The sequence below is a fragment of the Actinia tenebrosa genome, unplaced genomic scaffold (assembly GCF_029948245.1).
Source record: "Actinia tenebrosa isolate PJP-AT-01 unplaced genomic scaffold, QUT_ActTen_1.0 PGA_scaffold2__45_contigs__length_23673736, whole genome shotgun sequence".
NCBI classification, from domain to species: Eukaryota; Metazoa; Cnidaria; class Anthozoa; order Actiniaria; family Actiniidae; genus Actinia; species Actinia tenebrosa.
In genome coordinates, this window is record NW_028292579.1 from 1,555,040 (window position 1) to 1,581,994 (window position 26,955).

The window sequence follows — 26,955 nt, forward strand, 5'->3', positions numbered from 1 at the left end:
TTATCGATTGATTGCAGAACGCTTTTTGAAAATCATCAGCGGATTACCAAAGTACGCATGCGCTTTGAAGGTAACCAATATGGCTGACAAACTCTGTCAAAAATGTCGTCAAATTTTCGTAATTGCGTTGTTTTGTACCAAATAATTTGAGAATTTTAACCAATTTGAATGATAGACTATAGGAATATAGCTAAAGATTGTTGAACAGGCTCATTTTATGGAAATAGTCTTATTTTTTAAAATAATTTAGTCAAAAAATCTTTGCGTTGTTTGGACGAGTCTATGATGTCTTCCTCTGCATTCGAAGGAGGATTTAGCGACAGACTCGAAGGAACAAATGAAACAGTAGGAGGATTAATCATCAAAAAGCCTACCAGTAAACACAAGTTTGAAAAGCCTAAAGGAAGCGTACTTGGCTTGCAAGAGCTGGCCAAAGAAAAGCGAAGAGAGAAAGAAGAGTTACTTAGAGACGATGCAAAGAAATCAAAGTTAGCGAGTAAATCAGAAGATTGGGAAGATGGTGATGACGAAGATTATAAGGACAAGGGTAAAATTTTCTCATCTAGAGATCGAGAGAAGGAGAAGTCGCGCCATTATAGAACTCATATTGAGGATACGCCATCGCATACTGGTGGAGTGAGCAACGAAGCACGCGAGAAACAACTCAGACGACAAGAAAGAGAAAGAGAGAGACGAGGTCAGGGAGTTTATGCTGAGTCTAGGGACAAAAGTGACAAGAACAGGGATAGAGATAGAGATAGAGGTAGGGGTGGGGATAGACGTGATGACAGAGGGAGGTATGGTGATAGGAGCGATAGGAGATTTAAAGAACCAAGGTCTAGGAGAAGTGACTGGGAAGATACGCCATCAAGGAGTAGACGGTCGACAGAAAGGGATGACTACACACCACAGCATAAGACAAAAGGTATTTTCTTTTTGGGTGTTGCCTAACAGATATAGAGCAGAGCAGTTTTCACATGAGTGCATGATTTTTAATATTGTGTTGGAGCTCTACCCAATCTTATGTTATCTAAGCATTTTTTATTGGATGAAGCCATTTCAATGTTGTAGCATTGTACGTGCTGTAAGTCAGTACTGTATGTTTCATTGTAATACAATTTCCATTCTTATAGGAAGCCATTTCATTATTACGGCATGTCGTACCGTGTATGTGCTGTAAGTCAGTACCATATGTTTCCCACTCATACAATAACCATTCTTGTGGGAAGCCATTTCAATCTTACGGCATGTCGTACCGTGTATTTTTTATTTTTTATTTATTTATTTATTTATTATTTTACTTATAGATGTATGTGCTGTAAGTCAGTATTGTATGTTTCCCACTTATACATGTACAATAACCATTGTTATGGGAAGCCATTTCACTGCAGCTATACTCTGCTTAATGATAACCACATTACATGAGTAATTTTCAATCACTTAATTCACATTTGTACAATTTATACTTCTTTGAGGTTTACGAACACCATCTAGAAGTACATGGGATGACGAAGACATGTCACCATCCAGGTCCAAATGGGAAATGCCTTCACCAACAAGATCCATCAAAGACGATACAGATAAAGGGTGAGATATTAGGCTTTAATAGGTTAAAGGAGAATGAGGTTGTCATTCAGTAGGGTTGATGTGTGATTTGTAGATAACTGAGGCCACACACTACTGCACAATCATTTAACCAAGTTGAAAACTGGTTGAAAACAAACTGGTTGAAGATTTATTCGAGTTTGTTGTGTTACGTTTGTACTAGCCATATTTGGAATGATGATGTAAGTGATCACGCAATAGTATTTGTAATTGGAAAAATAAATCAGTTCTGCTCCAGACTTTGTGTAGTCTCCCCCACAACCACTTTCAGTGTCGTCACGCAACGCTTTCTCTTGGGGAGACTAGATTTTGTGCTGTTTAGTTGTGTTTTTGTTTAGTTCAAGTTTTAGTTTTAGTTTCACTTATTTTCCTGCGACCTATCTTGGAAAAGACCTGCAATGAGTTTCATTCTTGCCGTTCAACATCCACTTGGTCACATTAGGGACCATTCATTTTTTATGGGCATAGGAGGGCTGGTGGGATTTTCTGAATTGTACTTAAAAAATTGTATGACCCCTTCCAAATCTGATTATTTTTGGGGTGCCCCCCCTTAAATGCTATATATTTTTTCGTCATAAAAAATGAATTTTGACGGTCACTGTCATTATCAGAGGCTAAATTAAATATGCATGCATCCTATAATACTTGGAACATAGCCTCTGATGATGACTGTAATCATCGAAAGCTAAGGCGAATAAAATGATTATACAGTAGTAGTTATATATTGTTTAATATATTTTTAGATACACTCGGCTTGTTGATGACACACCTCGTTTTACTCCAACACACAAGTATAATGCATGGGCAGATGACAGGAGGCACTCAGGAGCAACACCGAGGTTTTCTAAAGGAAAAGGTAAGGGTTTGTGAGGCAGTCTGATATAAGTGGATGATGGTGATGATGATGATGACAATGATGGTGATTATGATTTGATTATGATTAAGATGGTGATGGTGATGATGGTGATGGTGATTGTGATAATGATGATGGTGATGATGATGATGGTGATGATGGTGATGGTGATTGTGATGATGATGATGGTGATGATGATGATGGTGATGATGATGACGATAAGGATGATGGTGATTATGATGGTGATAATGATGATGGTGATAATGATGATGTTGATGAGGATGACGATGAGGATGATGGTGATAATGATGGCGATAGTGATGATGATGATGATGGTGATGATGATGGTGATAACGATGATGGTGATGATGATGACGATGATGATGATGGTGATTATGATGGTGATAGTGATGATGGTGATGATGATGTGATAGTGATGATGATGACAATGATATTAATAACCAGGACTGCTTTCTTACTAAAAGTGCACACATTATTGTGATTCAAGCTAGGAGAAGAAATAAAGATGAAGGCCAAAACTCACCAGACAGACAGGAACATGGTAAAGACGACGACTTTGATCAAGAAGAATGGGAGGAAGAACAGAAGGTGACAACAGCTATTGTATTTTTCCATTGAAGTTTCAACCAAATTAAATTTTGGACGATTTTCATGCTAGTCTCCCTTTAAAAAGTTGATAAAACAATATTGCCCTATAACGCTATGTCGTCACATCAAATTAATCTATTGTTTTAATGCTAAGGATCATGGTCGCAAGAGGATAAAATCACAATAAAAAATGGTTAATAGATAAATGTTGTACTAAATATCCTGAATGAAAGAAAATTTCTAAATTCCTATCATTCTTGCCCATGTAAACAAGCTGTGACGTCACAATGTTATAGGTCAATTAATCTAACCAATTAAATTTTTATAACATTTTAAACTAGAGGTTGGATCGTGCATGGTACGACATGGACAATGGATACGATGAATCACATAATCCATTTGCTGATGTCAGTGAGGAATACACCAAGAAAAAAGAAGAAAACTTGGCTAAGAAGGCAGTCAAGAGAATTTCAGCCCAGCAGAGACAATACAATAAGGTGAATATTTTGTTGAATGTAGTATAGTTTTAGACTTGAATATTAGACTTTATTGTGCTGTGATTGGTTGAGTGACCAGTGATTCTGAGACTATAATCACTGCTGCAAGTTTGCAAATTAAAGTGAAGTAATACCAAAATGTTTTTTCGTCTTTTCCCTGATATCCAAGTCTAAGATTATGCTAGAGACAAGTTGCAGAGAAAATTGCTCTGTGTAATTGCCCCTTTACATCATAAATTTTTGTTTTAGGAGGAAATGTTTTTCAATAATGAGCAATAATGGCAAAGAGCACCAAAAACTAGACTTTCATATGAGTTTTGTTCCCAATTTTCGTTTTGGGTTAACACTCAAAACCATTTTTAAACAGTTAGAAACTGATGTACTATGATAAAATGCCTGTTTGAAGTGGTATTTTCAATTGTACGAAGATGTTTTGTTGCATTTGTGTTAGAATGTTGCTTTGTCAGGCTTTTTTATAGAAAATATATGGGAAATAAGCAAATGAAGGCCTAAACCTCATTTTCGAATAAAATTTTTGCTTTGGGTTAACACTTTGATTCCACTTTTATTGGTCATCTCCACTTCCAAACAAGTTAAACTTTCTGAATAACAAGATTTTAGCCTTGTACAACAGCCTGTCTATAAGAAAATAGTTTTTGGTGCTCACTGCTTGAATACGAAAAGAATCTTAAATTGTACTTCTGTCGACAGGACAATGACATGTGGGAGACGAATCGTATGTTAACGAGTGGTGTTGTACAAAAGCTTGAAGTGGATGAAGACTTTGAGGAAGAAAATGAAGCAAAAGTTCATTTGTTGGTTCACAATATTGTACCACCTTTTCTTGATGGAAGGATTGTTTTCACAAAGCAACCAGAACCTGTTATCCCAGTCAAGGTAAGAAAAACTAAAGTTTTCATTTTTCCCCCCCAAGTTTTCTCTCCTCAGTGATACAGCGTGCAGGAAGTGACATAAGCATGAAAAAAGTATGCTTTCGGTACTTCATCGGACAACTTTGCAATGATGGGAAGCAAGGGTGGTGTAGCGGTAGTGCGTTTTTCCTCTCACCTCTGGGGTTGCAGGTTCGATTCCTGGACTCACCATCACATGAGTAGAGTGTATTAGGTCGCTCCCTTGATTTTTCTCCAGTTTTGCTCCCTTCTCAAAACCCTAAATTGATCAGCCCAAAGGCTGTTACAGGGTTCAATCTGTGAGTTAGCCGTGCCCTGACTTAGATCAGCCCAGAGGTTGTTTCAGGGTTCTATCTGTGAGTTAGCCATGCCCTGACTTAGATCAGCCCAGAGGTTGTTTCAGGGTTCTATCTGTGAGTTAGCCATGCCCTGACTTAGATCAGCCTAGAGTATCGATAAAATTCAGGAGGAAGACAACATAGAATGAACTTCTGCTTTTTACTTGCTTATCATTTAATAGGACGCCACATCTGACATGGCCATCATATCCAGGAAGGGTTGTCTAGTAGTCCGTCGATTCCGAGAGGAGAAGGAGAAAAAGAAATCTCAACACAAGCACTGGGAGCTTGCTGGTACGAAGCTTGGTAACATCATGGGAATCAAAGAAGACAAAGGAGAGGTAAGATGCTATTTCATGAATGCGATGCGATGCAATGTCATAATTAAAAGAAAATTTTACTCCGACGAAGGACTAGCGTCTGAAATGTCAGTAAGTTTTTTCATCTTTTCACGGTGTAAAATTTACCCTTTTATCATTACTGTTTCATTAGACTAGTCTTTAGCTAGTTATCTCTTTTTAAGAGAAAATAGTGGGAAAACAGATGTCTTTTCACCCATTTTCAAAATAATGCAACCTAAGACGTTTCTACGGCATTCGTCTGGATTTGTTTGGCTTCCATCAATCAAAGTTACCAGAAGGGCTGAGCTCAAAGAACTCCCCTCGACTCGAAAGCCATTAAAGTGCTTTTTTCATTTCATTGTCTGTGATTGATTGAGCGGGAATTTCTTTTTATCTCAGCCCTTGCTAACTTTGATTGACAGAAGACAAAACTCCAGACTTCTGAAGCCACCTTGGTCGCGTAATTTTGAAAATGGGTGTAATGAATGTAAGATGGCAGGAGCCCATTACCTGAAGCATACAACTTGCATATCTTCCTTAGGAATTACCATTTTCCCAGACCATCTACATTTAGAACAGCTTTCCAACCCCTCGAGTATAGAACATATAGAACTGTGAAAGAAATTAAAGAAATATACTCATCTTGCCTTTTAGAAACTAACTCATATATTATTATTATCATCATCATCATCATCATCATCATCATCATCATCATCATCATCATTATTATTAATATTAATAATAAAACTACAGGAAATGGATGTCAAGGACGATGACTATAAAAAGAATCAGAAATTTGCAGAACACATGTCAAGCAATTCAAGTGAAGCGACAAGTGATTTTGCTACAAAGAAAAGCTTTGCTCAGCAGCGGCAGTTCCTACCAATATTTGCCGTCAGACAAGAGGTTAGTAACACCCTTACGTAGTTGGATTTGTGCAAATTACCTAGTGAAAAATTCTGAGTCTTGAACGGGATTTGAACCTGTGCCCTGGCGAAATGAAATTTTTTATCTAAAAATGTTTCTAGCTGCAGTTTCCACTTAACTGTCATCATTTTATTGTCTTCTTGCAGTTGCTAAACATTGTGAGGGATAATCAAATAGTGATTATCGTTGGTGAGACAGGCTCAGGCAAGACTACTCAGCTTACACAAGTAAGTACTCTACATCTTTGGATCATCTACACCCAGTCCCAACTAGTTTATTATATAATTATACAGCTTCTCATTAATCCCATATAGGTAACTGTCCAATTATTTTCTTAATTGGACAGGTCTTGTTGATATGGGATTAATTACACAGCTATATAATTAATAGGTAATGGGATTTCATGCTCCCCAATCAAGAAATAATTAGACTCGAAAAATTCCTCTGACTGCCAAATTGGACTCAGCCTACGGCCTCATCCAATTTTGTCAGTTGGAATTTTCCTCGTCCAATTATTTCTTAATTGGACAGCATGGAGTCCTATTACATATACTAATGACAGTGGAGACCTCTCCTTACCAACACCTCTATATTATGGACACCTCTATATTACAGACACCTCTATATTACAGACACCTCTATATTACAGACACCTCTATATTACGGACACATCTATATTACGGACATCTCTATATTACGGACACCTCTATATTACGGGCACCTCTATATCACAGACATCTCTATATTACGGACACCTCTATATTACAGACACCTCTATATTACGGACACATCTATATTACGGACACATCTATATTATGGACACCTCTATATCACAGACACCTCTATATTACGGACACCTCTATATTACAGACACCTCTATATTACAGACATCTCTATATTACGGACACCTCTATATTACAGACACCTCTATATTACGGACACCTCTATATTACAGACACCTCTATATTACAGACACCTCTTTATTACGGACACCTCTATATCACAGACACCTCTATATAAACAGACACTTCTATATTACGAACACCTCTATATTGCGAACACCTCTATATAAACAGCCACTTCTATATTACGGACACCTCTATATTACGGACACCTCTATATTACGGACATCTCTATATTACGGACACCTCTATATTACGGACACCTCTATATTACGGACACCTCTATATTACGGACACCTCTATATTACGGACACCTCTATATTACGGACATCTCTATATTACGGACACCTCTATATTACAGACACCTCTATATTACAGACACCTCTATATAAACAGACACTTCTATATTACGGACACCTCTATATTACGGTCACCTCTGTATCCATATAGAAAGGGCACTAAATAAATCATTCAAATCATTCATTTATCCTAACGAAGCAGTTTGTTTTCTATCAACAGTACATGCATGAGGATGGCTATACTAACTACGGTATGATAGGTTGTACCCAGCCTCGTCGTGTTGCTGCCATGTCAGTTGCTAAAAGAGTCAGCGAAGAGATGAATTGTCGGTTGGGCGATGAAGTGGGATACGCCATTAGATTTGAAGATGTTACGTCTGAGGTAAGATACCGTTTATTATTTGATACAGCTATTTGAAAAATGATATTGGTGAAGGTTTGAATGATGATGATGATGGTGATAATGATGATGATGGTAATGATGATGGCGATGATGATGATGATGATGGTGATGATGATGGTAATGATGATGGCGATGATGATGATGATGATGTGATGATGATGATGATGGTGATGATGATGGTGATGATGATGGTGATGATGATGGTGATGATGGTGATGATGATGATGATGGTGATGATGATGGTGATGATGATGATGGTAATGATGATGATGGTGATAAGGGCGGTGATGATGATGATTGATGATGATGATGGATGGTGATGATGATGATGATGATGGTAATGATAATGATGGTAATGATGATGATGATGGTAATGATGGTGATGATGATGATGATGATGGTAATGATAATGATGGTGGTGATGATGATGGTAATGATAATGATGGTGATGATGATGATGATGGTAATGATAATGATGGTGATGATGGTGATGATAATGATGGTAATGATGGTGATGATGATGATGATGGTAATGATAATGATGGTGATGATGATGATGATGGTAATGATAATGATGATAATGATGATAATGACATTGATGCTGATTGTCTTTGTTTTGCTGCGTATTGCATACCAAGTCCAAATTGCACATAGGGTGTTCCAAATGCAATCAGCAACAGCTCACATCTCTAATTGTATGACTCAGACTCCCAGCATTTTCACAAAACAAGCTTTCTTCTGAGTGCTGATTTCATTTACAAATGATCAACAATATACATTTTGGGCTTGGTGTACAACATCCATCAACAAAACCTTCGCCAACTTCTTTTGAAATAGCTGTATAGTTACGTATCAAAGAGTATTAATGATCTATCTTGATGCGTGCTTGTTGCACCACCTTTACGCTAAATTGATTATTTTTCTTGTTTCTTCCTTTTGATTCCTTTTGAGTAATAACTATTTACTAATTTTTCTGTTTTTTCAGAAAACAATAATAAAGTACATGACGGATGGTATTCTATTGAGGGAGTCCCTCAGGGAATCAGACTTGGACCACTACAGTGTGATTATCATGGACGAAGCCCATGAAAGATCACTGAACACAGATGTGTTATTTGGGCTGTTGAGAGAGGTAATGGTTGACCTTTTCACAGATATGGCGGCCACTTTGAATTCGATTGCTTTAATAAAGATGTAATCATCATCATCATTGTCATAATTATTATCAACATCACCATCATCATTATAGCAGCACAGCAGGAGGCAGCAGCAGCAGATAGCAGCACCACAGCAGAGCATCAGCACCAGCAGCAGATCAGCACCATCAGGCCACAGCAGCACCAGCAGCACCAGCAGCAGCGCAGGAGGAGCAGAGCAGAGCAGCACAGCAGCACCAGAAGCAGAGAAGCAGAGGCAGCACGGACCAGCAGCAGCACCAGCAGCAGCAGCAGGAGCAGCACGCAGGAGGCAGCAGCACCAGCAGAAGCAGCAGCAGCAGGAGGGGCAGCAGCAGCATGAGGGCAGCAGCACAGGAGCAGCAGCAGCAGCAGCAGCAGAGCAACACCAGCAGGAGCAGCAGCGCGAGGGGCAGAGCAGCAGGAGCAGCAGCAGCACCAGCAGCAGCAGCAGCAGGAGGCAGCAGCAGCAGGAGGCAGCACCAGCAGGACCAGCAGCAGCAGCAGGAGGTAGCAGCAGCAGCAGGATCAGCAGCACCAGCAGAAGCAGCAGCAGCAGAGGGGCAGCACAGCAGCAGCAGGAGCAACAGCAGGACAGCAGCAAGCAAGTAGCAGCAGCAGGAGGCAGCACCACAGACCACACAGCATCAGTAGTATCACATCATATTCATCAGCACCATCTAATCATCATCATATTGTCATCATATCATCATATATCAACAGCATTCATCATCACCATCATAATCATCATCATCATTATTGTCATCATCATCATTATTCATAATCATCATCACCATCATAATCATCATCATTATTGTCATCATCATTATTCATCATCATCATCACCATCATCATCTCCCTCATCATAATCATCATCATAATGATTATCGTCATCATCATTATTGTCATCATCATTATTCATCATCATGATCACCATCATCATCATGATCACAATCATCATCATCATCACCAATATAATCATGATTCATCCATCAATCGTCCTTACAGGTAATAAGCAGAAGACGTGATTTAAAACTCATAGTTACCTCAGCTACTATGGATGCACAAAAGTTTGCAGACTTCTTTGGCAACGTACCAACATATAAGGTATAATTGAACTAGTTTTGAATAGAAACGTTTTTTAATGAGTGGGGAACATATGGTACTGACTTGTAGCACGTACACGGTACGACATGCCATAACATTGAAATGGCTTCCCATAAGAATGGTTATCGTATGAGTGAGAAACATACGGTACTGACTTACAGCACGTACACGGTACGCCATGCCGTAACATTGAAATAGCTTCCCTTAAGAATGGTTATCGTATGAGTGGGAAACATACGGTACTGACTTACAGCACGTACACGGTACGATATCCCGTAACACTGAAATGGCTTCCCATAAGAATGGTTATCGTATGAGTGGGAAACATATGGTACTGACTTACAGCACGTACACGGTACGATATCCCGTAACACTGAAATGGCTTCCCATAAGAATGGTTATTGTATGAGTGGGAAACATACGGTACTGACTTACAGCACGTACACGGTACGATATCCCGTAACACTGAAATGGCTTCCCATAAGAATGGTTATCGTATGAGTGGGAAACATACGGTACTGACTTACAGCACATACACGGCACGACATGCCGTAACATTGAAATGGCTTCCCATTGTCTTTCAGTATTTCATCCAACCACAACGCGTAGTTACAGCTGCGTATTAAAGCTAAGATATGGAAGGGCTACAAATTTACCATATCGCTTCCCACTCCACAGGTACCCCAAGCTTGGTTTCTGTGTTGTCATGTTATAAGGAAATGTATGGGGATTCTTCAAAAAATTCAATGAAATCATTGAAACGTGATTCAAAGAATAACCACACAGAGCGAAAGAAGTGCTATTTCTCAATGATCGGGTAAAATTTCGAGGCTTCATTTCACGTTTCAATGATTTTATTGAAGTTTTTGAAGAATCCCCATACATTTCCTTATAACAGGACACCACAGAAACCAAGCTTGGGCTACCTGTGCCCACTCATGCTCTAAATTTATATGAATATGAGCTTGTGAGTCAAACCAGTTTCCTCTCTGTTTTAGATTCCAGGGAGAACATTTCCAGTAGAAATATTTTTCAGTCGTACTGTGTTGGAGGACTACGTTGAAAGTGCCGTGAAACAAGCTCTGCAGATTCACTTGACTCCAACCAAAGGTACATAGATATTATCACATACAGCTTGGGCTGCCTGTGGTTAAATGGCAGAACAATAAAATCCGTTTGCTTCCATGGATAGACCCTTTTCGAGTTCCAAACTACCGCTGTGTTCCTTGATTACAGACTTATTTACTACAGGACTAGCCTCATATCAGTGTCTAAATATTTACAAATACCAACGGTAAAGTAAGGAATGCACAACTTCAACAATACAAACACTTTGAAACTCGATGGACCTTGACTGTAACACGTGAATATTCTACACAAACTCGAGGCTAACCCTGAGTAAATGAGTCTGTAATCAAGAAACACAGCGGTAATTTGGAATTCGAAAAGAGTCTATTGAATTCTTTCTTATGTTTCCTGTCATCTAACATGGCTGGCTTCACGTGATGGCGCAAAACCTCTAGAATAGAGCCAGCTTGTAGCGCCTATGAATAAAAGTGTGCAAATATGTTGGAAATATTAAATGTTAAGAGCTTGATATCGTTTTTATTCACGAGTTTCCATATGATATCGCGAACGAGGGGATCTGTGAGCTAGTGAGTGATATAATAATAATAAAAGAGTATTTGTTTAGCGCATCCTGAGAACCTTGATGCGCTTTACAGTAAGATAATTAAGAATAAAATATATCTATTAATTATATATATATATATAAATATACTACTATGATGATGATGATATACATATTTCAATAAAGTCAGACACCAAAAACCTAGAAAGCTGTAATCGCTGGGAATCATGGGGAAATGTTTTATATCCAACAAGTAAAGCTTTTGACACAAACTGCAGCAGTTGAGGATACTCAGAGGAGGTGAACTTGTAACTGGTAGAAGATCTCGAGTCCATCGACAGTTATCAAGTGGTTGAAACATGTCAAATGTATCTATCCATAATCCTTGTCGGTCTCAGCTTTGTAGCTTTTCAGGTGACTAACTTTATTGAAATAAGTGTATCGATATAAAAATAAAGTATATAAAATAAGAAAAAATGAAAGATGAAGCTATATCTCTCTCAAGTGCATCCAGTGCAAAGGAGATGGTATGGTATGGAAAACGAGTGAATAAGAAAGATATCAAGCTCTTAACATGCGATAACTTGTTTATTATGCATTTAAAAGGTCGATAAAATGACAAAATGTACAATTTTCAGTTCACCATGAAGTGATATCATATCACTCCACTGATATGGCTTTTATTCACGGCTTTATCACACGGATATCGACCCTAAAAGTGTAATAAATAGAGGATATTTGAAAAAGGTCCCCACTGACAGTGTAGAAAAACGACAAGCCCTCTACTTTCACGATTTTTTAATTTAACTGAGTTTAATACTCCAAATGTTTAAGAGTTTCATTTGTGTCACTGCTGCTCGAAACTAGTGAGGAAATTTTGTCGAATTAGACTGTAAATCTACTTATTATTATTCACGAAAACGTCAGTTTTTCTGCTGATCAAAATATCACCTCTCCCAAAGTACACGGCTTTATATCTCAAGTACGCATTCAATAAATTTTGGTCGCATTTTTATATTTTGCTATTTGGCTCCAAAAGAACGCGTTTACAAAATATTGAGCTTCAATACGTAAAGCTGTCCTTATGGCGAAAGGCCAAAAACCGTTTTTCTACCCTGTCTCCCCCACCCCTTTTGGAATTTCCAATTTTCTTCCAAACGAACTTTGAAATTTTGCTCTGACCCCCACCCCCTGGGGGAATTTTCGATTTCCTCCATGGTGGGGTATGGATATATTTTTGGAACCACACATTTTCCACACCAACTACATAGTATTGAATGTAGAGAATGTTTTAAAATCATTTAAACATCATTTTAGGAGACATTCTGATTTTCATGCCTGGGCAAGAGGATATTGAAGTGACATGTGAACTCATCACAGGTTTGTTGGCAACTTGTTCGTCGTTTGGCTATTGTTCTATATTCCCATTAATTTGTATATATTTGGTGTATATTATTGCTATTCTCCTTATTCTATGATTATCATTATCATCGTCATTGTCATTGTCTTGGTCATCGTCATCATCATTGTCTTCTTCATCGTCATTGTCATCGTCATCCTCGTCGTCATTGTCTTGGTCATTGTCATCGTCATCATCATTATTTCCGTCATCGTCATTGTCATCGTCATCCTCGTCGTCATTGTCTTGGTCATCGTCATCATCATCGTCATGACATCGTCATCGTCATCGTCATTGTCTTGGTCATCGTCATCGTCATTGTCATCGTCATCATTATAACTGTTTACCCATAAATATTCTATTTGTTTCCTCAGAGAGACTGAGTGAAGTAGATGAAGCGCCTCCACTAGCTGTACTCCCCATCTACTCCCAGCTGCCTTCAGATTTACAGGCAAAGATCTTTCAAAAGGCTCCTGATGGCGTCAGAAAATGTGTGGTGGCCACGAATATTGCAGAAACTTCATTGACAGGTTTGTATAGTCTTTCTTTTTCAGCTTGTCATTATTAACCATTTTAAGTTTGAGGAAAAACCTGAGGGTCAGGTTGGTATTGCAGTGCATTGTGGGACTATTTTAGAGGATGAAATAGGCACCATCTTTGAAACTTGCCTCTCGCTTCTGGGATTTTGGGCTCAAATCCTTGATTTGGCACTGCATTCAAGAAGAGTTTGTTGGCTCTCTCTCTAGAATCGATTATTGTTTTTCTCTGGGCTCTCCAGTTTTCCTCCCTCAATAACACCTCTTTGCAGTGCCCTTGGTTAAAAAATGGGGTGCTTTGTGTATGTTTTATTTGTCACAGGTACTAACCAATCAGAGAGCACAGTGCTTATTGTCTATTTAATTGGTTTGTGTGTTTCAGTGGATGGTATCATGTTTGTTATCGATGCTGGGTACTGCAAACTTAAAGTCTACAATCCCAAGATTGGTATGGATGCACTTCAAGTGTACCCTATCAGCCAGGTAATGCTCTTAACAGCGATCAGAAGTCTGTTGTGAAATGTGGTCATCCGGGCGAGTATAGTCTTGAGAAAGACTGTTGTTGGTGGTGACTGACGTTTCGACAACCTGAAGGGAAGCCGTCTTAAGAGTCTAGATGACTTCCCCTCAGGTTGTCCAAACGTCAGTCACCACCAACAACAGTCTTTCTCAAGACTACACTCACCTTGACAATCGCATTTCACAACAAACTTCAACACCTGGGTTCAAACCATTTACTCTTAATTAGAAGTCAATAGGGTGTTGGTAGGTTGTCGTTAGGGTGTTGGTAGGTTGTCAGTAGGGTTTTGGTGGGTTGTCAGTAGGGTTTTGGTGGGTGGTCAGTAGGGCTTTGGTGGGTTGTCCGTAGGGTTTTGGTGGGTGGTCAGTAGGGTATTGGCAGGTTGTCAGTAGGGTGTTGGAAGGTTGTCAGTAGGGTGTTGGTAGGTTATCAGTAGGGTGTTGGTAGGTTGTCAGTAGGGTGTTGGTAGGTTGTCAGTAGGGTGTTGGTAGGTTGTCAGTAGGGTGTTGGTAGGTTGTCAGTAGGGTGTTGGTAGGTTGTCAGTAGGGTGTTGGAAGGTTGTCAGTAGGGCTTTTATTGATCATATTTTTCGATACACAGGCCAATGCCAACCAAAGGTCTGGTCGTGCAGGAAGAACAGGTCCAGGGTAAGTCATAAATATCAATCACCACCAGGAATGAGGACACATTTTGCTTAAATGGACCTTTGTTTGATCCCAGTTGACCTCATCCTGAAACGCTTGAATGTGAGTCAACGTGAGAAACATCTATTAATCCAATCAATATGGCTGCTGCTGCATGAGAAAGATCCATGTTGTCTGGGACGTGGCATGTAGACACTCCCTAGAGCCAGTACGTTAACTAAAATATTGTTATTCATACCTTGTCTTGTTCACAGACAGTGCTTCAGGCTGTACACTGAGAACTCTTACAACAACGAGCTGCTGTACACCACTGTCCCTGAAATCCAGAGGACAAACCTGGCTAACGTCGTACTGTTACTGAAGTCACTCGGGGTGCAGAATCTACTGGAGTTTCACTTCATGGATCCACCACCACAGGTATCCTCACCTGATAATTCATTTGAAATGAAATGTAATGAAAGATGCATTGATCTAATTTAGTACAACCATGATGATGATGGTGATGATGGTGATGATGACGGTGATGATGATGATGGTGATGATGGTGATGATGATGGTGATGAAGATGATGAGGGTGATGATGATGATGATGAAGATGATGATGATGATGGTGATGATGGTGATGGTGATAATGGTGATAATGATGGTGATGATGGTGGTGATGGTGATGATGATGGTGATGATGATGATGGTGATGATGGTGATGATGATGATGGTGATGATGATAATGATGTTGATAATGATGGTGATGATGATGGTGATGATGATAATGATGATGGTGATGAAGATGATGGTGATGATGATGATGATGATGATAATGATGGTGATGATGATGGTGATGATGATGAAGATGATGATGATGATGATGATGATAATGATGGTGATTATGTTGATAATGATGATAATGATGGTGATGATGGTGATGATGATGATGATGGTGATGATGATGGTGATGAAGATGGTGATGAAGATGGTGATGAAGATGATGATGATGATGGTGATGAAGATGATGGTGATGATGATGATGGTGATGAAGATGATGATGATGATGATGTTGATAATGATGGTGATGATGATGATGATGGTGATGATGATGAAGATGATGATGGTGATGAAGATGATGATGGTGATGAAGATGATGATGGTGATGAAAATGATGGTGATTATGATGATGATAGTAATGATAATGATGGTGGTGATGATGATGGTACCAGGATAATGGTGATGATGATGATGGCGATGGAAAAGACTCAGTAGAAGGAAAACAAAAACTTTAAGCAAAAAGAAATGTCTTCATTCTCTCAACAACTATACACTTTTGATATTTCCAGGACAATATTCTCAACTCAATGTATCAGCTATGGATACTAGGAGCACTAGACAACACAGGCGCACTAACTCCACTAGGAAGACAAATGGTAGAGTTCCCTCTGGACCCGGCCATGTCAAAGATGCTGATAGTCTCTGTGGACATGGACTGTAGTGATGAAGTACTGGTACGTCAAAAATAGATGAAAGATTATATTTATTTGTCTCACGATTGTAGCAGTTAAGCCCAGTAACACGTTGAAACGTTTAGCTGAAACTAGAGTTCAACGGTGTTGTGAGACAAGTTTCACGGGGGTGTTAAATTGCGCAATTTGACCTTGTTGGAACTTTCGTCGCGAGAACGTTTTAGGAAAACGTTGAACAGCTTTCTACTCGTGCAACCGAAACTTTCGTCAAGTTTCAGGAGGAAATAGCGCAGCGCACTGATTCTAAAAATAGCTTAAAGATTCGCACCAACATTGCATTTTGTTTAACCGCTACGAGGATTATACGAACCGATTTTATTATTTTTACTTAAAGTTACAATAATAACCCATGTAAACTAAGATCAACTGCGATCGGCTGTGAAAATTATCTGCTGAAAGTAAACTTGTAAGTTTGTTTGTCCGAATTTCGCCTTTGTCTTCGTTTTTGTGACGTCACGGCTGCGCTGCGCTATTGCGCCTTGTAACTCCCCCACACCTCCCCCCCCTGAATCTTCTCTCGCAACGCCGTTGAACACAAGTTTCATTTTAAAGTTTCAACGTGTAACAGGGCCTTTAGGTGGACCGCGACGTTTCGACTACTCTTTCTAGTCTTTATCAGGCGACGGTGGACTGGAAGGTGGTCTTCTTATATACCGTCAGTCTGCCCCCGCTTGAGGATCGCGCCGGGGCTGTGATTGGCTGACGGTGCCCATTACTCCACTGCGCTGAATGACTAATAATTAGATTAGAAACCAGTATAGAGATTTTGCACCATCACGTGACGGCAGCCATGTTGAATGACAGGAACAATACAATCGTTTTACATAAGAAAGAGTTCAATTCCCAAGCGCAAAGGGATTTTATTGTTCTGCCATCTAACCATAGGCAGCCCAAGCTATACTATGCATGGACGTGGGCACGTGATGGTACCAAAACTCTATTCGTGAACCACCACCTTTTTGCTCGATATTTTACAAGGCAGTCATATCTTTTTGGTATTACTACAGACAATAGTCTCAATGCTGTCTGTGCCAGCGATATTCTATCGTCCCAAAGGAAGAGAAGAGGACAGCGACGCAGCTCGTGAGAAGTTTGCCGTGCCTGAGAGCGACCATCTGACGTACCTGAACGTCTACCTGCAATGGAAAACAAATAAGTATGGCCAAGAAATCGAAACTTTTATTTACACAAGTGACGAATAAATTTGTTAGATTTGTATAGGAAATCTCGAATACAATTCGGAATTTATAGGTACGAGTGATGTTTTGAAAGATTTCAAAATTGGACGAGCCGTTTGGGCGAGTTTAATTTGAGAACTTTCAAAACATCACGAGTATCTATAAATTCCGAATTGGACGAGAGGATTGTGCGATTTTTAGTTTATAATACACTCAACAAAATTGGGCAACTTAATTGGGACTTTACAGAGTACAATTTGGGATTCCAATCAGAATCGAGTAACTTTGTAGAGTGTATTATAAAATACACAATTTGATGTTTGTATTTTAAAGAGATTCGTGTTAATAGAGAAATTTTGCATTTTTTTATTTTAACGAAATTCGTGCTAGAGTGCATACCATATATTTGTGAAAACCTTTGTAAGAAATTCTTGCACAAACCTGCACAAATTAGTAAGTTCAGTAAACTGTAGACCTACAAAACTTTGCACTAATTTGTACAATTTTGTTAGTTAACTTTTTCTCGGATATATTGTATCCATTTTACCATTGTTTTGCTATCCATATATTTTCTCTCAAATTGTTGAAATGATTATTAATCTATTTTCCTTTCTATTCTTTTTTTCCAGTTATTCAGCTCAGTGGAGCAACGAGCATTTCATTCATGTCAAGGCCATGAGAAAGGTAAGATCTATCAAGAGCTGTGTAAGACTCATTTAGAAACTATCATAGCGAGCAGTGAGTAAGAATTATGAATTAGGAGCCAATTTGGGAAAAATTGATGAATCAAAAAAGAAAAAAAACTTGCTTGCTGTGCTGTGCGCGGTTATAAAGCACTTGGGGATTGGCAGATCACTTGAGAAGTTTCAAGAAGCAATCCGCTACGCGTCGTGCTTCTCCTAACACTTCTCTCGTGTTCTGCCAAACCCCGCGTGCTTTATAACTACACACAGCACGCGCGCGTGTTTTGTATTTCTTCAATGGTTTCAGCAGATTTAACATCACTAGGCGAAGAGTTCCGTAAGAATGGATAGCATAAGCATGAGAGTGTCTGCCCATAGCCAATGCTCTGCGACTTTGCGACTCCCAAACTGTGTATCGTATACAGCTATTTCGAATAAGATTGGTGAAGGTTTTGTTGCATGTCGCATGTTGCGCGTTGCTTGTTGCGTGTTGCATATGTTGCGTGTTGCATATGTTGCGTGTTGCATGTTGCATGTTGCGTATTGCATGCATGTTGTGTGTTACCTGTTGCATGTTGCGTATTGCATGTTGCATGTTCCATGTTGCGTATTGCATGTTGCATGATGTGTGTTGCTTTTTGCATGTTGTATGTTGCATGTTGCGTGTTGCATGTTGCGTTTTGCATGTTGAGTGTTGCATGTTGCGTGTTGCATGTTGCGTGTTGCATATGTTGCGTGTTGTATGTTGCATGCCGCATGTTGCGTGTTGCATATGTTGCATGTTGCATGTTGCATATGTTGTATGTTGCGTGTTGTATGTTGCATGTTGCGTGTTGTATGTTGCATGTTGCATATGTTGTATGTTGCGTGTTGGATGTTGCGTGTTGCATGTTGGATGTTGCATACCAAGATTGATTATATTCATATGTAAGTAATGTCCGCAAACAAGAAAATATACGGGGAAAACGTGCAGACCAAGTTTGGTAAAACTCCATGCTATGGCTTTCGCTGATTGCATTCACATCTACCATAATGCATTTCGGGCTTGGTATGCAATTTGCAACAATACTTTTAAGGATTTTCTCTCTGGTTGTTTGGTATTCCTTGCATTCCAAGAACAACTTCAATCTTATTCTCTTTTCAGGTTCGTGAGGTCAGAGGTCAACTTAAAGAGATCATGCTTCAGCACAAGATCCCTCTCAAGTCTTGTGGTAATGACTGGGATGTGATTAGGAAGTGTATTTGCTCGGCTTACTTCCACCAGGCTGCTAAACTCAAGGTAAGTAGGAAAAATGTTTTCTTTTTTCCTTGAAAATGTATATTGTCTGCTCTGGAAAAAGTACTAGCTCTTCTCTTTGGTGGTGATGGTGATGGTGACTTGGTAGTAGTAATGCATACAAGACTGACCGTGGTGTTGGTAGTGGTGATGGTGAGAGTAGCAGGGAATGTCTGTAGTGGTTGTGATGATAATGTGTTGGGGTGATGATGTGTTGACAGTGTTGGTGGTTATAATGATTATGATAGTAATTATGATGATGAATCACAGTGAAGTTGAATGTAATGGTAATGATGATGGTGGTAGTGATGATGATGATGACGGTAATGGTGATGATGATGATGACGGTAATGGTGATGGTGATGATGATGGTAATGATGATGGTGGTAGTGATGATGATGCTGATGATGATACCTATTTACCCAAGATACCCACAACACACACAATTCTGATATTAATCCTGTATTATTGTCAGGGTATCGGTGAGTATGTGAACATGCGTACAGGCATGCCCTGCCACCTACACCCTACCAGCGCTCTATTTGGCATGGGATACACACCTGATTACATCGTCTACCACGAGCTCGTCATGACTTCCAAGGTACGTTACTAGAGAAAGTCACTTGATTATTCTTCATTATAAAATGACTGCTCTAAATCTCGCGTTCTGATTGGTTGGGAGTGAGTGCTTTATGAGAGCACATAGCACGCGCGCGCACTTTCAATTTCGTCATTAATGTTATTTGTGTTTTATAAAAAAAATCTTGCTTGCTGTGCTGTGTGCAGTTATAAAGCACTTGGGGATTGGTAGATCACTCGAGAAGTATCGAGAAGCACTCTGCTACGCGTCGTGCTTCTCCTAACACTTCTCTCGTGTTCTGCCAACCCCCGCGTGCTTTATAACTGCACATAGCATGCGCGTTTCTATTTTTTTTCACTTTATCGTAAGTGTTCGTGAATATTTTGATGCTCTCTGAGTAAATGATTCTGTAATGGAATGACAACGGATTTGAAAACGGTTGTCCTTGACGATTTAATACGTTTAGGTTTCTGGATCTTACATCAACTTCAATTTGTATTTACACATGATATAATGATGGCCAATTAGAGTGAAGACATTTAACCCGTGAAATATAAAGTGTCAGTCAACGTGTAATAGTCAAATAGACACAAGAGAAAACAATGGAATTAGGGTCTACTAAAGTGTATTAGTCTAATATCTATTGCACGGGTTTAATGACTTCACTCTACAAGAACGTGTATATATTTACAAACACAAAGAAAAGATTTAACTAAGAAATTCAAGTCAAATAAGAATAAGAAAATACAAACTATATATATAAATCATGAAACAATGAAAGCTAATTACAAAAAGAAGATATATGTACAAGAATAAAAGTTAATAACAATGATATCACTACTATACCTGCAGCTTTGGACCCTCCCCCCTCCCCTATCACTTTGGGAGGTGAATTTTTAATTTCTGTATAAACTATCGAAAAGGTTAATTTATTCATGATTGTTTTTGGCGCGCAAAAAGAATATTTTTCTCTTTTCGTTTTATCGCTCTTGAAAAAAATATAGGTTTGATGTTTTTATCCCTGCCTTTACCAAGACACTGCAGAATGAAGGAGACAATGAAATATTTTGAAAGAGTTTTATTTAGAAGACGTTTTCGTTTCTTAGGGCTATTAATAATAGTTACATTTATCAGTGAAGAGTGCACAGGTTTAATTTGAGAATGTTTTATTTGAGATTTAAAAAAGGAAAGCAAAAAACATCTGATACGCATCTTGTTTTCACTGAAACGCAAGTTGACAAGGAGAGTGATTAGATCAATCGTTAAGATCAATGATGGAAAATCAGATGTGCTTACCTTTCTGTTTCTTTATTGAAAACGATTTTCGACGAGAAGCTTGGGATCCATTATGGACCCCATTATGATGCTTACCACTGCTATCTCATTACTACAAAAAAAAGAAAAATAATAGATTATGTTACTTTTGAGTTCTTCTATCTACTGGTAAGCAAAAAAAAAAAGTGACGATAACTTACAGGAGGCATATTGTACATTTGTCCATTTCGAATGCTCTGTGAGCACATGCATGACAAAGCATGTGCCCACAGAGCCCTAAAGATATTTTTACATCGTTGCCACAAAGTGGTGTAGCACACGCTGTGGAGTGACATGTGAGTTGAAGTAGGTGATAAGGGAAAAAACAGTTTTGAGGATAAGATTGATGACACTTTGAGATCACTTACTCGATGGACGTGTGCTGGAAGACATCTTTTTGCAACTGTCGAGAGAGTACACCGAACGTGGTATCTTATGATGGGATTCTTTTCACCAAATATACCTCCCACCCACGTTGATGTCTAAGTGACCCTTATAATTTCCTTTCGTTGAAGTTTACATTTCTAAGTTACGATGACACGAATCTTCCCGGTGAGGTTTACTTTTTGGTATACAATGGTATACAAATATTTATGCATGTTTTTTTTGTCTTTTCTCGATGAATTTACACCTTAAACTATAGCTTTATATTGTATAAACCGATTTTTTCCCCATTCCTTCACTTGGGAGAAACGAGACTAAAGGCATGTGCGTTATGCTCAATGAGCACTTATATTACGTTTCTTCACCACTGTCAGATTTGCCTAAGCTTCATTACATTCTTTAGGTACCTACGTGTTGTCTTTAATCTACCGCTTTATTTCTTAATCCAAAACATGGGTCTTCCATGTCTTCTTGTCGCTTTAACATTTATGCTCTGTTAAACAAAATAATTTATACAGCGCTTAGCAAACAAAGATTGACATTTCTGCTTGACAAGCAGTTTTCGCTTCACTGCACTCTTGCCTCACCTCCATGTTTTGCTCGAATAATGTATACATTTTCGCATTCGCCTAACCCCCTTTTTCCTTCTTTTGAAGGAAGCAAAAATATTTTTTTTTTAAAATCTCAAATAAAGCATTTTCAAATTAAACCTGTGCACTCTTCACTGATAAATGTAACTATTATTAATAGCCCTAAGAAACGAAAACGTCGTCTTAATAAAACTCTTTCAAAATATCTTATTGTCTCCTTCATTCTGCAGTGTCTTGGTAAAGGCAGGGGAAAAAACATCAAACCTATATTTTTTTTCAAGAGCGATAAAACAAAAAGAGAAAAATATTCTTTTTGCGCGCCAAAAACAATCATGAATAAATTAACCTTTTTGATAATTTATACAGAAATTACAAATTCACCACCAAAAGTGATAGGGGAGGGGGGAGGGTCCAAAGCTGTAGGTATAGTAGTTATATAATTACATAAATAAAAGGGAAAGAAAAAAAAGGGTAAAAAATGTTATTAAATAAAAAGTTTAGCATTAATGGAGTCACTTCACTACTCTTCCCAGTAGACCGAGGCAGTTGGAATTTTTTAATGGCCTTCGTAGCGTCTGTTATGTTATCCAGAAGTGCATTTCAAATCGGCCACGTGATGCCAATGTTGTACCACGAGGACAAGTTTTTTACACCACGTGATTAAAACTTGACTGAATTTTGATCACGTGATGTAATAAACTTGTCCACGTGGTACAACATTGGCATCACGTGGCCGATTTGAAGTGTACTTCTGGATCACATAAAAGACGCTACGAACGCGTTGAAAAAAGCACGCGCAACTGCCTCGGTCTACTGGGAAGAGTAGTACAAAGAAAAGACAGGCAAAATATCAATGAACGATTGATATATTGTCTCATGATCGCAAATCTGTCTTTTAGGAATACATGCAGTGCGTCACGGCTGTGGATGGCAACTGGTTAGCAGAACTAGGCCCCATGTTCTACTCTATCAAAGAATCTTCTCGATCAAGAGCGGTATGTACCATTTACACCCCAAGCTTCCCAATAATCCTTTGCGATCTCCTATCTAAACTTATCGTACTTGAGATTTAGATTCAAAGAGACCTTAAGCACGACGTTTCTTGATATGTACCGTAAGCTTCCAACTGCAGTTCGACGTCGGGCGTTTTCCGTCAAACTTTAGACATTAGAGAGTTTTAGATTAACTTTTTTTTCTCCCGCAAACGGCAAACGTGACCACGTTTTCATAGTTTTCCTGTATTTTATTTTACTATTTACAAACCTTCTCACCAAGCGCAAATACTCTTTTGTTTTTCTACTACTTGGACTTTTTTGCGATTCTTTTTCAGTCATTTAAAAGAATTTTTTACTGGTCAACTGACGTTTCACGTTTGCCGTGAACGTAAATCTAAAACTCTCTATTAGGTAGATTAAGATTCACGTTTTTCCTTCCCGCAAACGCCAAACGTGACCACGTTTTCATCGTTTTCCTACATTTCACTTTACCTTTTGCAAAGCTTCTCGACAAAGACAAGTATTCTTTTGTTTATCTACTACTTGGAGATTTTTGCGATTCCTTTTCACTAATTTTAAAGAATTTTTAAATGAGAAGAGATAACTAGCTAAAAACTAGTGTGGGCTGCGTCGGTGTTTCTAATGAAACAGTAATGATAAAAGGGTAAATTTTACACCATGAAAAGATGAAAAAACTTACTAGTCCTTCGTCTAGCGTCCGAAACGTCAGTAAATTTTTTCATCTTTTCACGGTGTATAATTTACCCTTTTATCATTACTGAATTTTTTAATGGTCAACTGACGTTTCACGTTTGCGGTAAACTAGAATCTTTAACTCTCTACTTTCTATTAAGCAAGGCGTCATAACGAAGTTGTTGCTGGAAGAGCCGCCATTTTAAATTTCATTGATGCTGAATGTTCCTCCGTGTTCGTTTGCTTCATACCTGAGTGAATTCTTAGCTATTTTACAGCTAAATAGTTGATAGTTAAATACTTTTAAGCGCAACATGGCTAGTTGCAGAGCCCCATTTAAACCAGCTTTGCTGAACTGGGCATCTCTGCTTAAATATTGTCCATAAATAAATAAATGAATGAACTACTTCGAAGATACAGCGGCCATCTTGGATCGCAAGGCATTATGGGTCGTCCAGGGGGCAAATGAATCTTTGTTACAGTAATGACGTCGATTGATATTACAGCACTTCTCAATCACGCGCGCGAAATCCTACAACTTGCTGTTTCCACGAAGTAGGTTTTGGTGGATGTCAATCAAGGCGTTTCCATGACATTCCATAGGCACGTGCCCTCGAAAGCTTTGTGTTTTCCGACAATGTTATGGAAACGCTTTTGATGATAAGATTTCGTGTGTGTGATTGAGAAGCGCTGTAAAAGCTTACCACAAGAAAATACAACAAAAGATGAATTACCGTCGTTTGCATTGCTACGCGGCCACCCCAGACAAAAATCGCGACGTGCACTTTGTAATAGACTGCCGTCAATCAAACGCGTTGACGTCATTTACACGCGTTTGGATCGGCCCGGATAGGCCCGGTGAGTGTGGCTCATAGTACTTGTAAACAATCGACCGAAGTTTTGGCGCCTTTTGAATCACACGCGCATGTAAATGACGTCAACGTGTTTGATTGACGGCAGTCTATTGTTAAGTGCACGTCACGATTTTTGTCTGGGGTGGCCGCGTAGCAATGCAAATGGCGGTAAGACGGCACATCGATCACCTTTACTCATAAAAGAAAGACAAACACACGAAACTCTATATTTTTGTCATCTTTGTTTTGTTTTGCCCCCCCCCCCCCTCCCCCTGGCAAGATGGCCGCCGTATCGTCGAGTAGTCCATTGTTTGCACTCTACTGTCGCTTATAGTGACTGATCGATATGTTTCGCGTAGGAAAATCGCCGGCGAGCTAAAGATCGAGCGACTGCGATGGAAGAAGAACTGGCCGCAGCAAGTGAGCAAATGAAAGTAAGAGAAGAGGAGAGACTCAACAAGATGACACCATCAGTAAGGTATGGAGATCCTAATACCAGTAGGATAATGTAAAGGTGCCGTAACACTAGGAAGTTTTCTTTATGTCGCAATAAGTTCTTGCTTAACATGCTCAACGTGCGAGATAGTTCAGGGCTCATCCAATAAAAATCGTGGATACGGCACGGGCGTCCGTACAGAGAGAGCTTTCCACAGTCATACATTATGTGTTCTAATGTGCGTAATGTAAGTAAATTTTCCCCATTTCGGACCACGTACCATTCTTTTGAGAATAAGACTATTTGTTCGAGTTGTATCCATATATAGCCCTCTTTACCTTTGGTGCAATGTTTTCCCATTTTAGACCATGTGTCATTCTCTTGAGAATAAGATTCTTTGTTTCAGTTGTATATATTCGTGCGTATTTTTATACACAACCGTTAGACGAAGAATTGATACTCTAGGGAATAACACGTGGTCTAAAATGGGAAAACATTTCGCCCAAGTTAAAGAGGTCTATTTGTGCGGGTTTAGGAGGGTGATGGGATGAGCGTAGTAGTAGCAATCGTTGGCAATAGGTTTCTAACAGAATATTTATCATTTTTTTGTTATCGACAGAACTCAGATTGTAACTCCTGGCAGAAGAACTCCAGCCACGCCCAAACGAACACCCAAACGATTCGGGATTTAGATGATATTTTCCAGTATGCGACTTTAGCATCAGAGTAGTATCAATGTACTATCTGAAAGCGCTTTAAAAAAATCTATATCATATTTTATTTTTCATGTATCATTAGATCTTAAACCACTACGCCACCCATGCCATACCAAATAGAGTGTGTGCAACCATGTAACTCAAAATCCCTTGAGATACAAATGACAATGAAACAGCCGCCATCTTGGTTGATCTAATAAGAGAAGCTAATGAGGAATGCTTTGTTATCGTCAACCAAGATGGCGGCATTAACGTAACATGCACATGCTCTATACGTAATGGACGTAATGTTTTCCCATTTCAGACCATGTGTTATTCTCTTGAGAATAAGATCCTTTGTTTGAGTGCCGTCCATATTCACGTGACACGTGGTCTGAAAAGGGAAAACATTACGCCCACGTGGATTTGGGCTATCACCAACTTCCAGTGGCAAGTTGTTTCATAGCCAGACTGAGATTACAAGAGTGCATACCATATGTCCGTGAAAAAGTTAACTAACAAAATCGTACAAATTAGTGCAAAGTTTTGTAGGTCTACGGTCTACTGAGGTCTACTGAACTTACTGAGTTGTGCAAATTAGTACAATTTCTTACAAAGTTTACAGCGTTTTTCACGGATATATGGTATGCACTCTACTAACAATCTACTAGACTCAATATACCCACCCGTAGTGCACGGTAGAATGTCTAATAAGATTTATTATGTATTTTATTGCTATCTATTGAATTGTACAGTTCAACTCACTATCGTCGATAATTTTTTTTATAATGAAGGAATGGAAACTAAATAAACGATGCTACATATTTATTAACCACATGCGTTTTATTTTCGTTAACAAATCAACTCCTTCAGGGGGCATTCTTTTTTCTTAGGAGGGGTAGAGGGGCACATATGCTAACAGCTATTCCTCCGACCCCTTTTTCCTTCTAAATCAAACTGCCGCATGGCAAACTCGTGGATACCATCTGAATCTCAATTTCTCTCTTGAGATATTGGGTACCCTGTGTTCCTCTTACGTCCTAGACTGCGATCGGTCCCAATTTTCC

The 26,955-nt window shown here is 39.0% G+C and overlaps 1 protein-coding gene and 1 long non-coding RNA gene across 3 annotated transcripts; one reads left to right on the forward strand and one right to left on the reverse strand.

Annotated features, from left to right (window-relative positions):
* Window positions 1-76: 76 nt before the first annotated feature.
* On the forward strand, window positions 77-26,720 carry LOC116297410 (pre-mRNA-splicing factor ATP-dependent RNA helicase PRP16). Its single transcript, XM_089034309.1, has 26 exons — window positions 77-925; window positions 1,476-1,587; window positions 2,349-2,461; window positions 2,967-3,067; window positions 3,409-3,564; window positions 4,276-4,461; window positions 4,996-5,154; window positions 5,908-6,060; window positions 6,228-6,308; window positions 7,503-7,664; window positions 8,671-8,817; window positions 9,869-9,967; window positions 10,966-11,077; window positions 12,915-12,977; window positions 13,371-13,526; window positions 13,915-14,015; window positions 14,653-14,699; window positions 14,951-15,113; window positions 16,028-16,192; window positions 17,218-17,366; window positions 18,018-18,072; window positions 19,216-19,350; window positions 19,823-19,948; window positions 23,115-23,210; window positions 25,117-25,235; window positions 25,813-26,720. The coding sequence occupies exons 1-26, from the start codon at window positions 283-285 to the stop codon at window positions 25,883-25,885; spliced, it is 3,672 nt and encodes a 1,223-aa protein (XP_088890435.1). The 5' UTR covers window positions 77-282; the 3' UTR covers window positions 25,886-26,720.
* On the reverse strand, window positions 21,077-21,651 carry LOC116297415 (uncharacterized). 2 transcript variants are annotated; one of them, XR_004197224.1, is made up of 4 exons: window positions 21,610-21,639; window positions 21,403-21,523; window positions 21,224-21,314; window positions 21,077-21,149 (listed from the first exon to the last, which is right to left on the reverse strand). It is a non-coding gene; the product is annotated as an uncharacterized LOC116297415 (long non-coding RNA). The 2 variants fall into 2 exon arrangements; XR_004197225.1 differs by lacking the exon at window positions 21,403-21,523 and having other exon boundaries at window positions 21,610-21,651.
* Window positions 26,721-26,955: the final 235 nt, after the last annotated feature.

Excerpts from the sequence above, each read along its gene's own strand:
- LOC116297410 (XM_089034309.1), top strand. The coding sequence starts at position 283 with ATGATGTCTTCCTCTGCATTCGAAGGAGGATTTAGCGACAGACTCGAA. Across the intron at positions 926-1,475 it reads ACCACAGCATAAGACAAAAG|GTTTACGAACACCATCTAGA; the intron begins GTATTTTCTTTT and ends TACTTCTTTGAG. Across the intron at positions 23,211-25,116 it reads AATCTTCTCGATCAAGAGCG|GAAAATCGCCGGCGAGCTAA; the intron begins GTATGTACCATT and ends TGTTTCGCGTAG.